The sequence below is a fragment of the Eptatretus burgeri genome, chromosome 17 (assembly GCF_056783735.1).
Source record: "Eptatretus burgeri isolate ZD-2024b chromosome 17, Ebu_testis_v1, whole genome shotgun sequence".
Classification (NCBI taxonomy): Eukaryota; Metazoa; Chordata; class Myxini; order Myxiniformes; family Myxinidae; genus Eptatretus; species Eptatretus burgeri.
This window is the reverse complement of record NC_140977.1, coordinates 36855548-36876489: the sequence shown is the minus strand read 5'-3', so window position 1 is coordinate 36876489 and position 20942 is coordinate 36855548. Positions and strand designations below refer to the sequence as shown.

The following is a 20942-nucleotide window of genomic DNA, read 5'->3' as shown; positions in this document are numbered from 1 at the left end:
GATTGTTCACCTTACATTTGGCAATGATGACATTCCACTGAAGAGACTGTAGCAACACAAAGTATTTCTGCAGGAAGTATTTGGTGAATGATTGTGTGTTATACTTCCACGGAGTCCTCTCGCATCTTCGAGGAGTTGAACTTCATTGTGGGAGAACCTGCTCACAGGACTTTTCGTTATCATTGTTCCTACTTTTCATTCACAACACTGTGTCAGTGTTGCTAGCTCTGGCAGAGCGAAAATAATTTTCATCTTTGTAGCTTCAGTCGCTCAAGTTGCTTCCTGCTGTTCTTCTTGCATGAGATGATGTGGTAACTTCTGCAGATCGATGTGAAGATATTCCCGAATCTGCAGACTGTATAAACTAGTTGACTATATTCACTGTCCCACAAATCAGAGAACATAGCTATAGCCAGGCTTTTTGCTTTGGGTGCCTCTGTAGATGTTCCAGCACTGATCTTTTCTGCAACATTGACATAAAAGCTGCATGTTCTATGTTTGACATTGTACGAGATTGTAATTATCTAGTTTTATGATCATAGGTATTTTTTTCTTATAACTTAGAATGCATGTTTTTTTGATCACCCCCTCTCCGTCTCTTCAATTCTCCCTCAACAATGAGTCTTGTTTTGTTTTTTCTCTCCAACTATAATTTGAAATTACGTCCTTGCTCCCTTTCTTTTATTTTATTTCATATATGTGTATATACATTTTATTTCCTCGTTTGATGTCATTTGCAGCTGGAATCAAAGCCGACATCCTTTTTGTAGTTGACGGCTCTGCACAAGTTCCATCAGATATATTTATTCACATGAAGGACTTTGTCAAGTCGGCTATCTCTGGCTTTAACATTGCACCTGATCAGACACGAGTTGCAGTCCTGCAGATCTCAACAGAACCCAAGGTTGTGTTTGACTTCTCTGGCGCATCGAGCATGACTGACGCAGTAAGCAAATTGAATGCAATGCAACCCGCTGGGGGGAAAAGAAACGTTGGAGAAGCCATGAAATTCATCGTGCAGAAACTTTTCACTCCAAAATATGGAGCAAGACTTGATGCTGCTAAGGTGGGTTGACCTCTTTTTTTTCTTCTTCTTCTTCTTCTTCTTCTTCTTCTTCTTCTTCTTCTTCTTCTTCTTCTTCTTCTTCTTCTTCTTCTTCTTCTTCTTCTTCTTCTTCTTCTTCTTCTTCTTCTTCCCCTTCTTCTCCTTCATTTTGTTGCATATCGTAATTTTCACTTGCAAATGTTTACACCTTTTCACTTTTACATTGTGCATTTTGGAAACAGTTTGATGCTTCATGAAATGTCAAGTTCTTCTATCAAGCCTTCCCTATTGTCCCTCAAGTGCATACTTACCATTCACTGGAGCTGAGATAGTTATACTTCCATTACACTAATTAAATGTGTAACAAACCATAAACGATGAAAAGGATTTTTTTTTTATACATTTATTTTTGAAGGCCCAAGGAAGTGTTTGTAAGATGAAGGCATCTCACTCTTTCATCAGCATAAATTTTGTATACAAACAATGGAGAAATGTGTACTCTGCTTCAGTCGGTGACATTCTTGCTTGCTGGGAAGTCGAACGATGATGTGACTGTGTGGAGACAACTCTACATGAGCTACGGCTTCCCCACGGCTGCAATGGGCATTGGATTCACAGACGAGACATTCTTGAAGCAGCTTGCCAGTCAACAAGTTCTAGTCCACACCTTCAAGACTCTTTCAGCATTTTTATCATATCAGTTGTCTTTCCAGACAATTGTCATTCCAGCACGTACGTATAGAAAATAAGATAGGAGGGGTACAAGCAATGCTTTGTTGAAATTATAATTTAATCAGTTTTCAATCATGTTTGATTTTCAATGGTTTTTTAGACTATATTTTAACAGCTAATTTTTGGACCATTGAAATTTTCTCGTGAGAAAATAAGCTTGTCTTTCAAGTGTAGCTTTGTTTTATGGCTTATAACTACATGGGATGATGTAGCTTTCTCAAATGACAATAAGCTCATCAGTAGTATGATCGATTATGGGGATTGTGGGGAAAAGCACGTCTGAGACAATTTACCGATAATTATCAGTTTCGAAGGTAATCTAAATTTTGATGTTAAGGTAATCTAAATTTCGATGTTGTTAAGGTAATCTAAATTTCGATGTTGTTAAGGTAATTCAAATTTCGATGTTGTTTCGGTAATCTAAATTTCAATGTTTTAAATGTTATCCAAATTTTAATGTTTTAAATATAATCTAAATTTTGAGGTTTATAATGTAATCTAAATTTTGATATTGTTAAGGTAATCTAAATTTCCATGTTGTTAAGGGAATTCAAATTACGATGGTTTTAGGGTAATCTAAATTTTGCTGTTTTTAAGGTAATCTAAATTTTGATGTTTTAAATGTAATCTAAATTTTGATGTTGTTAAGGTAATCTAAATTTCGATGTTGTTCAGGTAATCTAAATTTTGCTGTTTTTAAGGTAATCCAAATTTTGATATTTTGAATGTAATCTAAATTTTGATGTTTATAATGTAATCTAAATTTCGATGTTAAAGTAATCTAAATTTCGATTTTGTTAAGGTAATCTAAATTTCGCTGTTTTTAAGGTTATCCAAATTTAGATATTTTGAATGTAATCTAAATTTTGATGTTTATAATGTAATCTAAATTTCGATGTTGTTCAGGTAATCTGAATTTCGTTGTTTTTAAGGTAATCCAAATTTAGATATTTTGAATGTAATCTAAATTTTGATGTTTATAATGTAATCTAAATTTCGATGTTGTTAAGGTAATCTAAATTTCGATGTTGTTAAAGTAATCTAAATTTCGATGTTGTTAAGGTAATCTAAATTTCGATGTTAAGGTAATCTAAATTTAGATGTTGTTCAGGTAATCTAAATTTCGATGTTGTTAAAGTAATCTAAATTTTGATGTTGTTAAGGTAATCTAAATTTAGATGTTGTTCAGGTAATCTAAATTTTGATGTTTATAATGTAATCTAAATTTTGATGTTGTTAAAGTAATCTAAATTTCGATGTTGTTAAGGTAATCTAAATTTCGATGTTGTTAAGGGAATTCAAATTATGATGTTTTAAATGTAATATAAATTTTGATGTTTTTATGTTGATCTACATATCGATGTTTATAAAGTAATCTAAATTTCGATGTTGTTAAGGGAATTCAAATTACGATGTTTTTAAGGTAATCTAAATTTAGCTGTTTTTAAGGTAATCTAAATTTCGATGTTATTAAGGTAATCTTAATTTCGATGTTTTTAAGGGAATTCAAATTTCGAAGTTTTTTTAAGGTAATCTAAATTTCAAATATATATCTATATTAATATAAGGCTGTGTGTGTGTGTGTGTGTGTGTGTGTGTGTGTGTGTGTGTGTGTGTGTGTGTGTGTGTGTGTGTGTGTGTGTGTGTGTGTGTGTGTCCTCCACAACTCCAAAACTAAAACCGAGCAGCCTGAAACTTTACATGCAACTAAGAAATCTCCAAGAAAGTGCTCGAGTGAAAATTAAAACACCCCTTTTGAAGACAATTAATTGTCTTATTTAATTATATCCTTCATCAGGCGATCCTTGGCCTCCTTGCTCTCTGGGTCTTTCAGTGTTTCCCGGGTAACCTCGTTCGGGTCTGAAGCTGCCATGTTTTCTTGCCTGCTCAACCATGTCTTGACTTGGAACAGGCCGCAATGATTTCTTCACAATAATGGTGCTGTTTTCACTTTCCTCACTCATATTATCAAATGGCTGTTCATCATAGCTACACAATTCAGACATACTTGACATTTCAGGCATCTCCGGGAGGTAAAAGTAACATACACATGTCACATCGACTGAGCTGCGCGATGGTGGGTAGTCCCTCCCTCCTCTCCCTGCTCCTCCCTTCCTTCTGTCCTCTCTCTGCCTCCCCTCCCCCTCTCTCTCCATTTGTCTTTCTCCAATCAGTACATCCGATCAGTATGAACATTTTCGAAGGTCATCTCGGGATAAAATGGTCCATAAAAATTTTTATGACATCGTTGGTCACGTGATTTGGCAGCCATATTGTTTTTTTGTTTTTTTTTAACCTTCAAAAATCTCTGAAATTGCCGAACCTGTCATCACTGTCAGCATTTATAAAGTGGCAGTTATAATTATGCCTCTTATTAATTATGTAACACACCAGTACACAAGACCACACAAAATACACCACACAAAACAAGTCCTGGTGAGGGTCTTCAATCTCTGATTTCTCTTTTTCTTGTTGAAGGTGTTTTTACCTCCACCACCGAAGATGGATGGAAATTATGTTTTCACCGCTGTCCATCTGTTTGTCTGTCTGACTGCAAGCAGGATAACTCATAAAATTATGTACGGATTAGGCCGTACCTTGGTGGACAGGTTGGGTGTGTGACAATGACAAATTGAATAGATTTTTGTGAAGATGTGGATCTGGATCCAGATACTAGAAATTTTGAAGTGATTTTTCACAATTGAGAGATAGGTTCCAAAACGATATATTATAGGATATCTCAAAAAGTTTGGACTGATTTGGATGAAACTTTCTGGGTGAGTTGCTTAGATGACAAGAAGAAGCTGATTTTATTTTGGTTCAGGTTTAGATGCAGATCCTGCCTATCATTGGGTTACAAAACCTAAACTGTTCAATGTGGCAGATGTATGCGCTCCACCGAATGCTGTTGTAGTTTATAATTATGTTTTGGCAGTCCCTTTGATGCTGACATCATAACCAACCTTATCAGAAGGAAGATAAAGTAGTCCAGGTTTATTTGGTGTTTGTGTGATTGTAAGTGTATGTTGTATTTGAAGTCCTCTTTACAGGCATCAGAATGAGTTATTTTCACTATATTTATATAGTGAAAGATTATTTAGTGATGTTTTTCAGAGATGAGTTTTTCACTATTTTCAGAGGAGAAAAATATTTAGAATTATTAAAAAATCTATTTCCTTGCCACGTCATCGGATTTTCCCAACTCTTATATGAGTTTGTCTGGCTGAGGCAATGCTGAGAACCACGAGGTTCTGAGAAACAAGCTAACACAATCAAAATTTAAGACAGACTGATGGGTGTGAAAACATAACCTCCATCCACCAAAGGTGAAGGGGGATGGAGATAACGAGGAAGTCAGCGAAGCAAACTGAACGAATGTAGTGAAAATGAGTGAGAGATTGATTTATTGACCAATTTTAACCTAAAGGGCAATTGTTAATTATATCGTTTAATTTGATAATTATGGAAATTATTAATTATGGGGGATAATAAAGAAATTGTGAAAATGGACATTTGCCTAAAAGTTGAGAATTGTGATACTTTTTAATTCATCCTTTGGAAATGGTGAAAAAAAATTGACAAAAGTAGCTTGGAAATAGGTTTAAACTTTTTTATTTTGTTCAGAAAGCTGCCTGTTTGTCGATTTCTCGGAATAGGGTAGTCACAGGGACATCACCACGGTGTTTCTTTGGGAGGTGAGGTTGGGAGCGAGGTTGGTTGTGTGGTGAAGAATGCACAAACGCCAACAGCACATTAACCTTTTTAATGACAATGATTGAAGCTTTGTTGTTACAAAATAAGCTTGTCCTACGAGTGTAGTTTTGCCATACTGTTATCGCAATGTAGCATTTGCTGAATTAATGATTCCGTATGCTGCTGGCGAATGTATTCGCCTTACTCGAGCAAAATTAACAGAGAAATCAATTGAAAAATAAAACGGGAAACAGGATGTTTTGTGTTGGAAAGCTGGAAAACAAGTTTGTTTATCGTGTTATTGTGGTTGTATAAAACGACCGGAGTTTGAATATTAATTTTCACATTCTTCTGTCTCTATTTTCACAGCAACCTCAAAAGAAAAGGCTCCTGTAAAAGGCAAGTAGATTAATTATTAAACATTTTAGTATTTTCCTTAACTTGATATTCCTGTGAGTTCATTTCAATCTTTCAACATTGTATGCTCGTATGTCTCATCAACTTCCATTGCTGTTTCCTCTTGTTAAAATCCTTATTGGTTTATGTTTCTTTACTTCCTTGTTCACCTGTTTCTTGTTTTTGGCTGTGTCACTTTGCATTGTTTTGTTTCTCCATTAAGACTCGCTGTGCATATGTTTGGGTTAAAAAGGTTCCACAAACGAGCTGCTCACAAGACAAATGCCAATATGTATTGATTTTTCAATTTCGTATGTACATTTTGTCGGAAAATGAAAAATTATTTTTAGAAATGTATAATACAGTACGTTATGGCAGGATGCCCCAAACAGGAAATATGGGAAGGATGCTATGCCTCAAAACCCTTTTATATTATATATCCTGCACAGTATACTGAACATTTTCCAATTGAAATCTACAATGTAAAGTTGTCGGGAATTGAACCCAGAGTAGACAGCAGCTCACCAGACAAGCATAATGTTTAGAGTCTGCTCTGAGTCTGGGAAGTCGATGGTTCCAACCCCATCCTCGTCATTCCAATGACTAAAAATGGTGCGTGCTGCTTCTTTGCTTGAGGCTCAGCATTTAAAAAAGGATAGAGCACAGATAAACAACCATAGGTTGGCAACTGTTGTGCAGGCTTGATGGGCCAAATGTCCCTCTCTTGGGGTGAAGTTCACTTGAAGGGAACTCAAGTTTTAAAATTATAAAAGTAAGTGCCTTACCTCTGCACCATCCTCTCAGACCCCTCCTCCACCTCCTTGCATATGTACAACCTCCCCAGCCCTTTCTGGTAGTATACTGAACATCTTATATTTGAATTTTTTCCTGGTTTACTGTTAGAGAGCTATATCATATGGATGTTCAGGATATTGAACATGTGACCAGACCTGATGCAGTTATACAGGATGAGTGGGAATGGGGGTTGGGTTGGTACCCTTCCTCACCTTAACCCTATGCCTCGACATAAAAAAAAAAATATATATATATATATATATATATATATATATATATATATATATATATATATATATATATATATATCAAGTTCCCTTCATGTGCAGCCTTTTTCGGCTGCTGGTAGCATCATTGGTTAGAGTCACTGCGATGCCACTGATGCAGTGCCCCCATTACCAGTACATTGGTGCTCATTTCACCAACTTCAGAAGGATGACAGGCTGAGTCAACCCCCTGGTATTAATTCAGCAGCCAACGGAGTCCCAAGCCACCACCCTAACCGCTAAGCCAAAGCCAGGCTTTGATATCTTAAGTGTCTTTGGAATATTGTGTGAGAATCTCGTTTGTACAGCTTTTTAACCTCCCATATGTGATCAGAAATCTTTGGCCTGACAAGGAAAGTGAATTAAGCAAAGTTCAGTTTTATTTACTTGTACTTTTTCATTTTTGGTGAAGTTAAAGGGAGTTTTAACTGAATGTAACACACACTTTTATCATTTGTCTTATTGTGTTAAGCCTCAGACTCTCTGATAAACTCTTTCCTTCACATTGTCGATTTTGATTTCATTTTATTTCAACATCCAAATGAAAACACTCGGCGATGGTGGAGACGTCCTTTATCCATATCATCCCACAGGCAACAAGGACATTGATGTGGTTTTCCTGGTGGATGGCTCTGACTCTGTGAGCTCTGCTGACTTTGATCTTATCAAGACTTTCATAAAATCCTCATTGGGTGAAATGGATGTCAGACCAGGTGCAACACAAGCGTCCGTGGTGCAAGTTGGTAGCATCCCCAAGGCTAATATTTTCCTGAACTCCTTCAGTAGCAAGCAGCCATTGATAGATGCCATTGGGAAGATCCACAAAGTTGGGGGTGTACGAAATGTGGGAAAAGCCCTGAACTTCGTCGTGCAACAGGTGTTCCAACCAGCCAAGGGAGCTCGGACTGGTGCTCCTAAGGTAAGCATATTTAAGACATGTAAAATATGGAATTTGCAATTGTGTTTATGAGGGTATCTAATGAAATTTCAACACAATTTGATTCAATACTTTCAATGTGATGGCCTTGATTGTGTTAGGGTGTTAATTACTGTCTCAGTGTCATGAAAGCTTTTTACCTAGCTATTTACCATGCATCACAAGGGTATTTCTGCTATTTAAAGTTAAAGAAATCCTTTTTAATGCTTAGTTATCAAGGGAGAAAGAGCTAGGGGTGGGTGGGGCAAAATTGTCCATGTCACCTTTTTACCGTGCTTAGGCCAGGTCAGGTCAGGTATGGGAGTATGTGCCAGAACAGCGCGTCACTGTGTCCACTTTCCGCCGGTACTCCAGGGGCCTCCGTCTGGCCATCCCCCAGGCACATGCCAGGCCCATCCCTATCTCCTTGAGATGATGGTCAACCTGTTGCAACCATGAGGCACGTGGTCGGCCCACTGGCCTCCTCCACTCATGAGACTCCCTTGCTGAGAGAATCTGGTGAGCAGGATCAGCGTCAGGAAAACGAGCCACATGTCCATACAGCCGCAACTGACGCTCACGGACTATGCAGGGAACAAATCTCATCCGAGTCTCTCTCAGCAACCGCTCGTTGGACACAAAATCTGACCAGCGATAGCCAAGGATTCTCCGAAGAGACCTGGTACCAAAGGAATTAAGTCTCCGTCTCAGATCCTTGGTCAGAGTCCAAGTCTCGCATCCATAGAGCAAGAGTGCTAAGCACACTCACCAAGTGCTTAGCACGGGTAAGTTGTGCTTATTTGAAATGCTTAGCGCTGACTCAAATTAGTTTCTAGCCCCTAGCATCACTGCAGCCTCTTCCCGTGTGTAGCACAGGTGTTTCTGCGAGTATTTGTGAAGAAAGATCTTAATAAGACCAAGGAAAGTACTTTGGGGAACCTTGGCCTCTCATAGGTGAGTGGATGAGAGAATGACATGAAGGGCAATGGACTGTTTGCATCCACGGAGGAAGTCTGTAAAACAGGAGAGTAGTGGAACTTAAACACAATTGTGTAGATCTTGCAAGACACGTGGGGTAACATGATAGAGTGTAAAAATCCAAAGGATATACATATAACCCTGACCTTTGTGGTCCATAGAATTCCTTATAATCCCCTTTGCTGATGTTGGAAAGGAAACTGGCCTGCCACTAAAATTGAGGACAGGCTTAATTAGGCTTTTCTTATTATAAAAATTGATGTTTGCTACCATCCCTGATATTTCAGAAACCGTCTCTCCACGGTCTTTTTGTTCGAGAAACAATGGCAGTTAGAGCAGAACAATTGTAGATTGAATGTATTAACCTTAGGGAGGCATAAAAATGTGGAAAATTATATTAAAATAAAAGTCACTAAATGAAAAGGATAGAGTGATTGAAAGGGAAGTTGGAGATAACAAACGGACAGGGGAAGATAGGAAAGAAGACAACCTTCCTTTTAGAACCTTTAAAACCCTCTCATAATTGCATCTGAACTCGCAAGAAAGAAGCAAAGGTTGCAAGATACGGGTAAAGTTAGAAGGTAAGTAAAGTGAAAAGAAAAAGGGAAAACTTGAAATTGAGTTGGCCTGTGCAGTGTTTCTCTCTGATTCCAGGTTGAAATTCCATATATTATGCAGATTTGTTAATTGCCTCCTAAAGTTTGTAAATAATGTAAATGTATATTAATATCTCCCAATGTCCTTCTTCATGGAATGTAACGTATGTGTATAAGCTCCTTTATGAGCCTCAGAGTGACCCCTTGGGGAGAGGGATGACTGTTGGAGAGCTGACAAATTAAAAAAAAAAACACTCGGTACAATTCAATAGGGTGGAAGAATGGCCGAGCCCAAGATGTATGTCCACTCACCTTTGAGCTATCTAGCCTGATTTTGAATCTCGACCCGGTTTTGAATCTCGTTTCACATGCAGGGTGAGATATTAATGTATGTGTCTTCCTTTGGATGGATGTTAAGCTGGGTGACCCATCTGCCAGCATTTGTCAGTGAATGTGAAAGATCCCAAAGTATCCTTCGGGGAGAGTTGGCGAGCTATCACCATCGCCCCTAAACAAATTACAAATTCCTGCACTCTCAGTCGAGTATCTACATTGGAGTGGTGACCATTCTAAAATTGTAATCCGAGCCAAGAAATTGCTTCGGCAGAGCCAACGTCATGTACAGAGTGCAGTGCACCAGAGGAGATGAAAATAGTGCGATTGGAAGTGGTCAGTGTTATAACACTGGGCAAGCCAATGTGGTGGGAAATTAAAAACTAGTGAAAAAGAATATTTAAAATGAGCTTTACAGATGCAGTGATCTCTGCTGAGTCAGGGAGGGGAGGATAGCTCTAAAGTATAAAAAAAAATGATGTCATGAAGTTAGGAGTATTCCATTAAATTATGGGAAAATCTTTACTTGCTTAAATTGCTTAAATATTACTGAAGTCGAATGTTCTTCCTCCTCTGCCTTTTTCCACCTATCACCACAGACACTCATCCTTATACTCACAGGCAAGCCAGCTGACGATGTGCAAGCAGCCGTTTCTCAGCTACGTGCTATGGGGATCCGAATCTTTGCATTGGGGGCTGGATATTCAGATGCCACAGTACTCGGCTCGATTGCTTCCAGCAAGTTTGACATCATGACAAAGACGTCATTACAGATGTTTTTGACATCCTACAAGTCATTCCTCAGTAGTCTCTACCTTCCAGGTTAATGGATCTTCTTCCTGACTCCCTCAGGGAACCTTTTTATTTGATAGAATCCTGATCGATTTGTTCTGTCCTAATCTTCTAGGCGGTATCTCTTGCGATATCGTTGAATGAAGTCAGCATGTTATTCATTCTTCTTCCCCTTGGGATTTTGTGCGTGCTTTATTTATCGCGACCATTTCAAGATCTCCTCCATTTTCCTCTTCTTTTCATCATATCATCACATCATCCATAACCCCGCCACTGGTTTCTCTCTTCTTTCCTTACAGCCGTGAAGACAGATGTTGTGTTTGTTGTGGATACCTCTTCGGCCGTCTCCAAAGATCAGCTGCATGTTACACGGCGCTTCCTTGACTTCTTGGCAAACAGATTGAATTTTGCAGGCGGTTATGCCCGTATGGCTGTGGTGACCTATGGTGCAAAACCTCAGGTTGTAATGAATCTAGGACAGGCCACATCCACTGGAGCTGCTACTGCAATCATCCAGAGTAAAGTGAATCTTCTTGGAGGTGCCACTAACACGGGTGCAGCACTATCCTTTGCTATCGACAACGTTCTGATGAAAAATAAGAGGGATGCTTCACAGGTTGGTATTATGTTTAGAGCAGCGTGTTTATGATCCATTCTTCCATAAAACATGTTATCTTGCTGATTAAGATGTAAAATTTCATTGTCATTGCAAATCATCTGACCTTTGATATGTATGCTGGTCCTTGATGCTGCCTGTAAAGATCCTTCTCGTTATTTTTCTTCGATCTTAGGTGTTGGTGTTGCTTACTGGAGGACCAGCGAGTGATGACATCTCCAAAATCGGGCAACTCGTTCTCAAGAACCGACTCTTCTTGGCAGCAATCGGTGCAGGGGGAAGCAGCTTTCAGCAACTCCAGACATTAGTGTCGGGTGGGGGAATGGTTTACCATGTGTCCCACTACAAGATGTTATTCCAGCTGCAGTCACAGATTTTCTATAACATCTACTACCCACCCCAAGGTGATCTACTCGATGATTGGTATTACTTTACCTTAACGTCATTTAAAACAGAGAGCTGATTACATGTGATAATGTTGAGATATTGAGGAATGTGAGCTCGTGCCCTTTTCAACTTCATGCTGAGCTTCATTTGGAAATTGGAATTGCTTGTAATCCTCAATATATTTCTGCATTTTTGTTGCAATATTTTTGGGTTAACATTTTCTTTCTGCCCTTCCCTTCTTTTTTCCAATACAGTTCATTTTGGTGAGTCCCATTGCACTGTCACAGCTACTTGCAAAATACTTCATCTTCTTCACTTTGGAATTGCTAGTAAAATCCCAACTGGCTCACTAATGAGGTTCAGAGAGGGGACAATCTGCCAGTGTAATGCTAACTTGAAATATATATATATATATATATATATATATATATATATATATATATATATATATATATATACATATATATATATACATATATATACACATACATGTGGGTAGCCTACAAAAGTGTGTATCTCCAACCAATAATTCGACATTTAAATCAAATAAGAAGAAACAATTTTCCCAAATGAACTTTTTTTATTCATAACTGAAGGGATCAAATGAAACACTGTTATGGTTGAGGGAGGTTTCATGTTCAGAAAACCTGTAAAATACAAATACAAATCAAAATTCACTGGTTGTAAGAGTATTCCGCCTCTTAGATCAGTATTTGGTGGAAGCACTTTTTACAGTCATGAATACTATGAGTATTTTTGGGGTAGGTCTCTCTCAGCTTTACACAGTGAGATGGTGAAATCGTTACCCATTCTTCACATGAAAATTGCTCTCGCTCTGCCAAGTTTGATGGGGATCGTCGATGGATTGCAATCTTCAAGTCACGCCATAAATGTTCAATTGGGTTGAAGTCAGGACTTTGATTGGGCCAATCAAGAACATATTTTATTGTTATTCAGCCACTCCAGTGTGGCTTTAGCTTTGTGTTTCAGATCATTGTCCTGCTGAAATGTGAATCTCCGACCCAGTTTCAGATTCATGGCTGACTCGAGCAGGTTTTCATCAAGGATTCTCCTGTACTTTGCACCATCCATTGTCCCTTCTATCCTGACAAGCTTTAACAGTCCCTGCTGATGAAAAGCAGCCCCATAACATGATGTTACCACCACCGTGCTTGACAATATCGATGGTGTTGACTGGATGATGTGCAGTGTTAGGCTTTCACCAGACATAATACTTTGAATTTAGACAAAAAGTTCAATTTTTTTTCTCGTCTGACCATAAAACTTTTCTCCACATGTCTGCAGTATCATCAAGATGGTTTGTCACAAACTCCATATGAGCTTTTAGATGCGTCTTTTTCAGTAATTGCTTCTTTCTTGCCACCTGTCCATGGAAACCAGCTTTGTGAAGGGAATGGGATGTTGTTGATTGATGAACACTGACTCCCATCAAGGACAAAGAGCCTTGCAGATCTTTTAATATCATTGTTGGATTTACAGTGACGTCCCAAATCAGTTTCCTGCTTTCCCTGCTGCTTAGTTTGGATGGGTGACCTGATCTGAGTAGAGTCTGTGTGGTATGTTATGTCTTCCACTTCTTCATGATGGATTTCTCCCCACTCAAAGGGATAATGAGTGACTATGAAATCTTCTCATAACCCTCTCCTGAACGGTGCTTCTCCACCTCTTTATGTCTGACTTCTTTGGAAAGCTCCTTGGTCTTCATTTTTGCCTTGTTGGTTTTACAGTTTTTTTTGTCATCTCACATGCTGACTTCCATTCGATCCAAATAACAAACTTTGACTCTTGTGTCCAAAGAACCTTTGACCAAGTCCAAGTTCTAAAGTCCAAGTTCTGTGATGTGCATGTTTTAGCCTTTTAGTTTGGTTCACCTTTCTTAACAGAGGTTTTGTTCCTGCAACACATCCTTCAAGTCTTGATCTCAAAAGTAATCTTCATACAGTTGATGGATGGATGACACCTGAGCCTTTTGCCATTTTTGTTGTCAATTCAATGCTCGTCTTCTTTCTATCCATAAAGGATTTATCTTCAAGTGTTGCTCATCCTTGTTAAATAGATTTTTGGATGTTCCAGTCCTAGGCTTGTCAATTACAGGTGATGTTTCTCTGTACTTGTAAATTATGTTTCTGTTACCAGTAATACCACACCATGAAAATTGAGTGATGAGAGCTATTTCTTCCAATGGTTTTCCCCCTTTTTGCAGAAACACAATTCTATGTTGATTTTCTTCTGAATTTTTAGCCATTTTGTTTTAAGGGAACAGCTAATCCTGATAGATGTGTATTCTACTGTACGAAAGGTGGGATTTTATGGATGTGTGGAGAGGAACACCTGATGTTAATGATGATGAACACCTTGCATTGAGTCATCAATTAAATTTCATTGGTAAATGTGATTGATTAGCTACAACAACACATCATGTTAGATGCTCATGTAAAGTTTACTTTGGGTTGTTGTGATCACAAGTTTTTTAACATTCTGATCAATGTGAATTAAAGATTGCTAAATGACAATATATAGTGTCCCCTCCCAAATTATTTGTGGTTAACCTATTTGAAATTGAAACTTGGCATCCCCTATTTTCACTTGATTTATGATTTTAAAACTCTGGTAATAACTTGTTTTCACGTATCCCTTCCTTACTGTTTCTCCTGCCCACAGAATATAAAGTACAAGGTAAGCACCACCTCTTTACTTTTTTACAAAATGTAATGGAAACTTTTCATTGCATGGAACACGATATCAATAATATTGATTAGAACAATGAACTTGATGCAAGGCATGTCCTTTATTCATTCCCTTATTGGAGCCAAGGCATGTCCTTTATTCATTCCCTTATTGGAGCCAAGGCATGTCCTTTATTCATTCCCTTATTGGAGCCAAGGCATGTCCTGTACTCATTCCCTTATTGGAGCCAAGGCATGTCCTGTACTCATTGCATTATTGGATCCAAGGCATGTCCTGTATTCATTCACTTGTCATGTTTGATTGTTTATTTCATCCGTTAAATCACCATGTCCATTTATCCTTTTCTTTTGTCCAGGTCAACCTCAAGTGATTGGTAGGTTTCTTATTATGGACTCTTACATTCTTTTATTTTCCATCACACCAAACAAATTACAAAACGTTTACAAAGGAGAGAAACGCTAGATAGCGATTCACTCATTAAGTTTTTTGTTTTGCAAGAACTGAACTTTTCAACAATGTCCCCAACATTTTAACCATGACTTCTCACTTTTCAATGCTGGCCTGTGTTTTTCTCCCAAATTTGATTCCAACATAAACTTTCACTGAACAACTTTGACATACGTGTACGTGATATGCCTAATGATGATGTCAGTTGAAAAAACCAATAATAATTTCATTTATTACATCTTCCTTTACAGACATGGGGGGCATTCATGGTGAGTACAATAGTCTTGTTCCATACAATTATGTGTTTATTACAAAATGAATTGTGTGTGCGAGTGCGTGCGTGCTGTGCGTGTAGAAGTGCCTGCGTCAATATGAGATACATTCTTGTTTGCTCCATTAGTCAGTTTCTTCAGATGTCAGCAGTTGACATTGTCAGTCAGCTGTTGCTTTATGGACCCTAACGATCCCATTGTATCTTATGAAAACTTTTTGAGGATCTGTGCCAGGCCCAATGGTCATATTCACTGCTTGGGGTGAGTCATAGATTTAGCACTGGCAGGGTACCTGCAATAGGTGTGATTGCAAAGGTTTGGTATGAAATATCTGTGATTGGCCAAATTGTCTCTTATTGACCATATTTCCTATTTTCCGATTAGAATACATATGATAATTTTTATGGATAAAGTAAATTAACATCAACATCTTCCCTCCCTGCAGGTGGAACAATGAAAACAGGAGTAGGTGAGTTAACTATTGGTATTTTTTTAATGCCTTTAATATCACATTTTTATTTTTTCAGTAAAATTTCGGCGAAATTTTATTTTGTGGTTTGTTCTTGCGATTCTAGATGTACAAGGTAGATTCAGATATGTGCCATGTGAGGCTGAGGATGACTCGGGGGGGGGGGGGGGTGGGGAGTACAATTTGCCTTTTTGCTGCATAATGATGGTTTTGATTCCTGATGAGATTACAAACCATCGTCACCCTGGTGTTTCACAGTCAGGGTGTTTCACAACGAGGGTACCATCATTACGAGGGACATTATGCTGTGAATTCCCCATTTATTCGCATTCACTCGTCAATGTTAAATATCCCGGTGTCTTCCACACGTGTAGATCATTGTGTGCAAATACCGTGGCCAGACTGCCTTTTCATAGCTGAACTCACAACACCCTGTGACAGTGTGGCGAGACGGGAGAGGGTTCATTCCGTTCACCCAAAATACAACATGATGCTGATGTCATGCACATACATTTTGCCAACACATTACTTCCAAATTAGTGATAAATCAACTAGTTATTAGATTAACCTATTTTAAACTGGAAGGGCACTCGGTAGAGTGCATCCGTCTACCACATAATGCCTAATCCACGAGAACATATCAGGCCCAATACATTTTTGAAATATCCTGGTATAGAGTAATATTGTTATAGATTCGGCGGTGGGAGATTCTGCACCCTACTCTCGGATGCGCACCCCACTCTTGACAGCCAAATGTTGAAGATTCGGCATCACTTCACAGCACTGCCGTCTCAGGGGTTATAACGCCAGCTGGTTCGGTACAGGTCTCGGGTCACGTGCCTCGGATCATGATACCAACGTACACCTGTACCTTGCCAGTTGGGGAAATAGACCCCGGTTACAGACTGGGTTTGTCAGAGACCGAGCGAAGTCTGCCAGTCCGTAACCATTTTGGTTTTAAATACAAATCGAGCGAATTGCTCCTCAGGACGGCACGAATAAACTCAAGGCGGCAACTTTCATATAATATGAATCAGCCAGATTTATTGGGGACACATTGGGGAACACGACACAAGCAAAACATTCACGAACGTTATAATTAATCTATAACCCGCTCTTAACTTGGGAGCTACGGATTACGTGTTTCGAAGGGAACCCTCGCGAGATAAACCTTAGGCTTGGACGACATGCAGACAACATGGAGATAAGACACAGAGTACTTGGTGATGCCTCATGGACGAGAGAAAAAGTGTCAAAGGCACGAATGTGGCTCGTGACAAGCCGATGTCAATGGATTCGAGCGCCAAGCTCGAACACGCATGGCAAGATGGCAGCATCGTCCTTTTGTCGCACCGCTCACGCACCAGCGTCAGCGCGTTCAGCCCCTGTAAGGTCGACGGCACAAGAGCGAAAGATCCACGGTGTGCTCCAGCTGGCTTTTCACAAGGTCCAACATACAAATCCAGGCCTGGCCAGCTCACCCGATAAGGCCAAATCGGGGTGTTGGGCTTCGTAGGCAGATCGACGGGATGGAAAAACGTGTCGAGCCGTGCCGGGAGCAAAGACAGTCAGAGGCTCCGCGGTTGGATACAGGATGGACTTTGGGACGACCTGCACGCTGGGTCCATCGCCGAAGAGGAACAGCCATCAAGTCACTCCTCATCCAGCAGATCGCAGACTCGACACGAGCAGCCTCTCATTCAGCAGAAAGTAGACTGACCTCATGCAGTTCCTCTTGCCTTTTTCATGAAGCAGATCGCAGACAGACACAGCCGTCCCTTATACAGCAGATCGCGACTCCACACTCAGGCAGTTACTCCCTTGCCTTCCCGGCGCTCGCTCTTCGGGACACTCCCCCGGGGACCCGTGATTGGTCCATCGCTCGAGATTGCGGCCGCCCTCCACCAGTCGGCTGCCGACACGTCTTGTCGACCGACACTCTCAGAGAATTGGGTGGAGCTAGTTCAGAGAGGGGAAGGAAAAAGAAGCAAGGCGCCTCCCCGTACACCACCACTGTATGAACACTGGACAGCCTGCTACACCTCCCGACACACATGTAACGTCCAATTACCGAACAACCTGGCTAAACATGCATTTAAGGCGGGATCTGGGCTAATCCTATATTTAGTAACCCACGAAGGGCCATTTCCGCAACAATATATCGTTTTTTGCCCCATCTCTCAATGGTGAAAATTCACTTTTATAAATCAAATAATTCTCATATCCAAATCTGGATTCGCATCTTCACTGAAATCAAAGCAATTCTTCCTTGTCACACATCCAACCGATCCAACAAGTTTCATCCGGATCTGTCCACAACTTTTTGAGATATCATGTACACAGACAAACAAACAGACAGACAAACAAACAGAAAGGGGTGAAAACATAACCTCCTTCACCTTCGGTGGCGGAGGTAATTAACACTTGGCATGCCATGTTTTAATTTGATTTGTGATTTTAAAATCCTCATGATTTGTTTTCACTTTTCCCTTCCTTCCTGTTTCTCGTGCCCACAGAATACAAGATACAAGGTAAGCATCACCTGTTTCCTTTTTCCAAAATGTAATGGAAACTTTTCATTGCATTGAACACGATATCAATAATATTGATTGGAACGATGTCCTTGATCCAAGGAATGTCCTTTACTCATTCACTTGTCATGTTTGATTGTTTATTTCATCCGTTAAATCACCATGTCCATTTATCCTTTTCTTTTGTCCAGGTCAACCTCAAGTGATTGGTAGGTCTCTTATTATGGACTCTTACATTCTATGATTTTCCATCACACCAAACAAATTACAAAACGTTTACAAAGGAGAGAAACGAGAGATAGCGATTCACTCATTAAGTTTTTTGTTTTGCCAGAACTGAACTTTTCAACAATGTCCCCAACATTTTAACCATGACTTCTCACTTTTCAACGCTGGCCTGTGTTTTTCTCCCAAATTTGATACCAACATAAAGTTTCATTTTAACAACTTTGACATACGTGTACGTGATATACCTCATGATGATGTCAGGCGAAAAAAAACCAATAATAATTTCATTTATTACATCTTCCTTTACAGATATGGGGGGCATTCATGGTGAGTACAATAGTCTTGTTCCATACAATTATGTGTTTATTACAAGATGAATTGTGTGTGCGAGTGCGTGCGTGCTGTGCGTGTAGAAGTGCCTGCGTCAATATGAGATACATTCTTGTTTGCTCCATTAGTCAGTTTCTTCAGATGTCAGCAGTTGACATTGTCAGTCAGCTGTTGCTTTATGGACCCTAACGATCCCATTGTATCTTATGAAAACCTTTTGAGGATCTGTGCCAGGCCCAATGGTCATATTCACTGCTTGGGGTGAGTCATAGATTTAGCACTGGCAGGGTACCTGCAATAGGTGTGATTGCAAAGGTTTGGTATGAAATATCTGTGATTGGCCAAATTGTCTCTTATTGACCATATTTCCTATTTTCCGATTAGAATACATATGATAATTTTTATGGATAAAGTAAATTAACATAAACATCTTCCCTCCCTGCAGGTGGAACAATGAAAACAGGAGTAGGTGAGTTAACTATTGGTATTTTTTTAATGCCTTTAATATCACATTTTATCTTTTCAGTAAAATTTCGGCTAAATTTTATTTTTTGGTTTGTTCTTGCGATTCTAGATGTACAAGGTAGATTCAGATATGTGCCATGTGAGGCTGAGGATGACTCGGGGGGGGGGGGGGGAGTACAATTTGCCTTTTTTGCTGTGTAATGATGGTTTTGATTCCTGATGAGATTACAAACCATCGTCACCCTGGTGTTTCACAGTCAGGGTGTTTCACAACGAGGGTACCATCATTACGAGGGACATTATGCTGTGAATTCCCCATTTATTCGCATTCACTCGTCAATGTTAAATATCCCGGTGTCTTCCACAAGTGTAGATCATTGTGTGCAAATACCGTGGCCAGACTGCCTTTTCATAGCCGAACTCACAACACCCTGTGACAGTGTGGCGAGACGGGAGAGGGTTCATTCCGTTCACCTAAAATACAACATGATGCTGATGTCATGCACATACATTTTGCCAACACATTACCTCCAAATTAGTGGTTAATCAACTAGTTAATATATTAACCTATTTTAAACTGGAAGGGCACTCGGTAGAGTGCATCCATCTACCACATAATGCCTAATCCAAAAGAACATATCAGGCCCAATACATTTTTGAAATATCCTGGTATAGAGTAATATTGTTATAGATTCGGCGGTGGGGGGATTCCGCACCCTACTCTCTGATGCGCACCCCACTCTTGACAGCCAAATGTTGAAGATTCGGCATCACTTCACAGCACTGCCGTCTCAGGGGTTATAACGCCGGCTGGTTCGGTACAGGTCTCGGGTCACCTGCCTCGGATCACGATACCAACGTACACCTGTACCTTGCCAGTTGGGGAAATAGACCCCGGTTACAGACTGGGTTTGTCAGAGACCAAGCGAAGTCTGCCAGTCCGTCACCATTTTGGTTTTAAATACAAATCGAGCAGATTGTTCCTCAGGACGGCACGAATAAACTCAAGGCGGCAACTTTCATATGAATCAGCCAGATTTATAGGGGACACACTGCGGAACACGACACAAGCAAAACATTCACGAAAGTAATAATTAGTCGATAACCCGCTCTTAACTAGGGAGCTACAGATTACGGGGTTCGAAGGGAACCCTAGCGAGATAAACCTTAGGCCTGGACGACATGCAGACAACATGGAGATAAGACACAGAGTACTTGGTGATGCCTCATGGAAGAGAGGAAAAGTGTCAAAGGCACGAATGTGGCTCGTGACAAGCCGATGTCAATGGATTCGAGCGCCCAAGCTCGAACACGCGTGGCAAGATGGCGGCATCGTCCTTTTGTCGCACCGCTCACGCACCAGCGTCAGCGCGTTCAGCCCCTTTAAGGTCGACGGCACAAGAGCGAAAGATCCACGGTGTGCTCCAGCTGGCTTTTCACAAGGTCCAGCATACAAATCCAGGCCTGGCCTGCTCACAAGATTAGGCCAAATCGGGGTGTTGGGCTCCGCAGGCGGATCGACGGGATGGAAAAACGTGTCGAGCCGTGCCGGGAGCAAAGACAGTCAGAGGCTCCGCGGTTGGATACAGGATGGACTTGGGGACGACCTGCACGCTGGGTCCATCGCCGAAGAGGAACAGCCGTCAAGTCACTCATCCAGCAGATCGCAGACTCGACACGAGCAGCCTCTCATCCAGCAGAAGGCAGACTGACCTCATGCAGTTCCTCTTGCCTTTTTCACGAAGCAGATCGCAGACAGACACAGCCGTCCCTTATACAGCAGATCGCGACTCCACACTCAGGCAGTTACTCCCTTGCCTTCCCGGCGATCGCTCTTCGGGACACTCCCCCGGGAACCCGTGATTGGTGCATCGCTCGAGATTGCAGCTGCCCTCCACCAATGGGCTGCCGACACGTCTCGCGACCGACACTCTCAGAGCACCAGG

At 40.3% G+C, this 20942-nt stretch overlaps 1 protein-coding gene and 1 long non-coding RNA gene across 2 annotated transcripts in view; both read left to right on the top strand.

Moving 5' to 3' along the window:
- Window positions 1-11621, top strand: part of LOC147009768 (collagen alpha-3(VI) chain-like) — an 83844-nt gene extending 72223 nt beyond the window's left edge. Inside the window, exons 33-39 of the mRNA XM_085861210.1 lie at window positions 741-1066; window positions 1555-1777; window positions 5840-5869; window positions 7521-7846; window positions 10350-10572; window positions 10842-11158; window positions 11334-11621. Of these exons, the coding sequence (XP_085717336.1) occupies window positions 741-1066; window positions 1555-1777; window positions 5840-5869; window positions 7521-7846; window positions 10350-10572; window positions 10842-11158; window positions 11334-11621 (1733 nt within the window). The remainder of the gene's footprint in view (window positions 1-740; window positions 1067-1554; window positions 1778-5839; window positions 5870-7520; window positions 7847-10349; window positions 10573-10841; window positions 11159-11333) is intronic.
- A 2554-nt stretch (window positions 11622-14175) lies between these two features.
- Window positions 14176-20942, top strand: part of LOC147009767 (uncharacterized) — a 16307-nt gene continuing 9540 nt past the window's right edge. The window contains exons 1-8 of the long non-coding RNA XR_015052633.1: window positions 14176-14242; window positions 14610-14627; window positions 14953-14970; window positions 15419-15442; window positions 17959-17973; window positions 18165-18182; window positions 18511-18528; window positions 18977-19000. This is a non-coding gene — a long non-coding RNA (uncharacterized LOC147009767). The remainder of the gene's footprint in view (window positions 14243-14609; window positions 14628-14952; window positions 14971-15418; window positions 15443-17958; window positions 17974-18164; window positions 18183-18510; window positions 18529-18976; window positions 19001-20942) is intronic.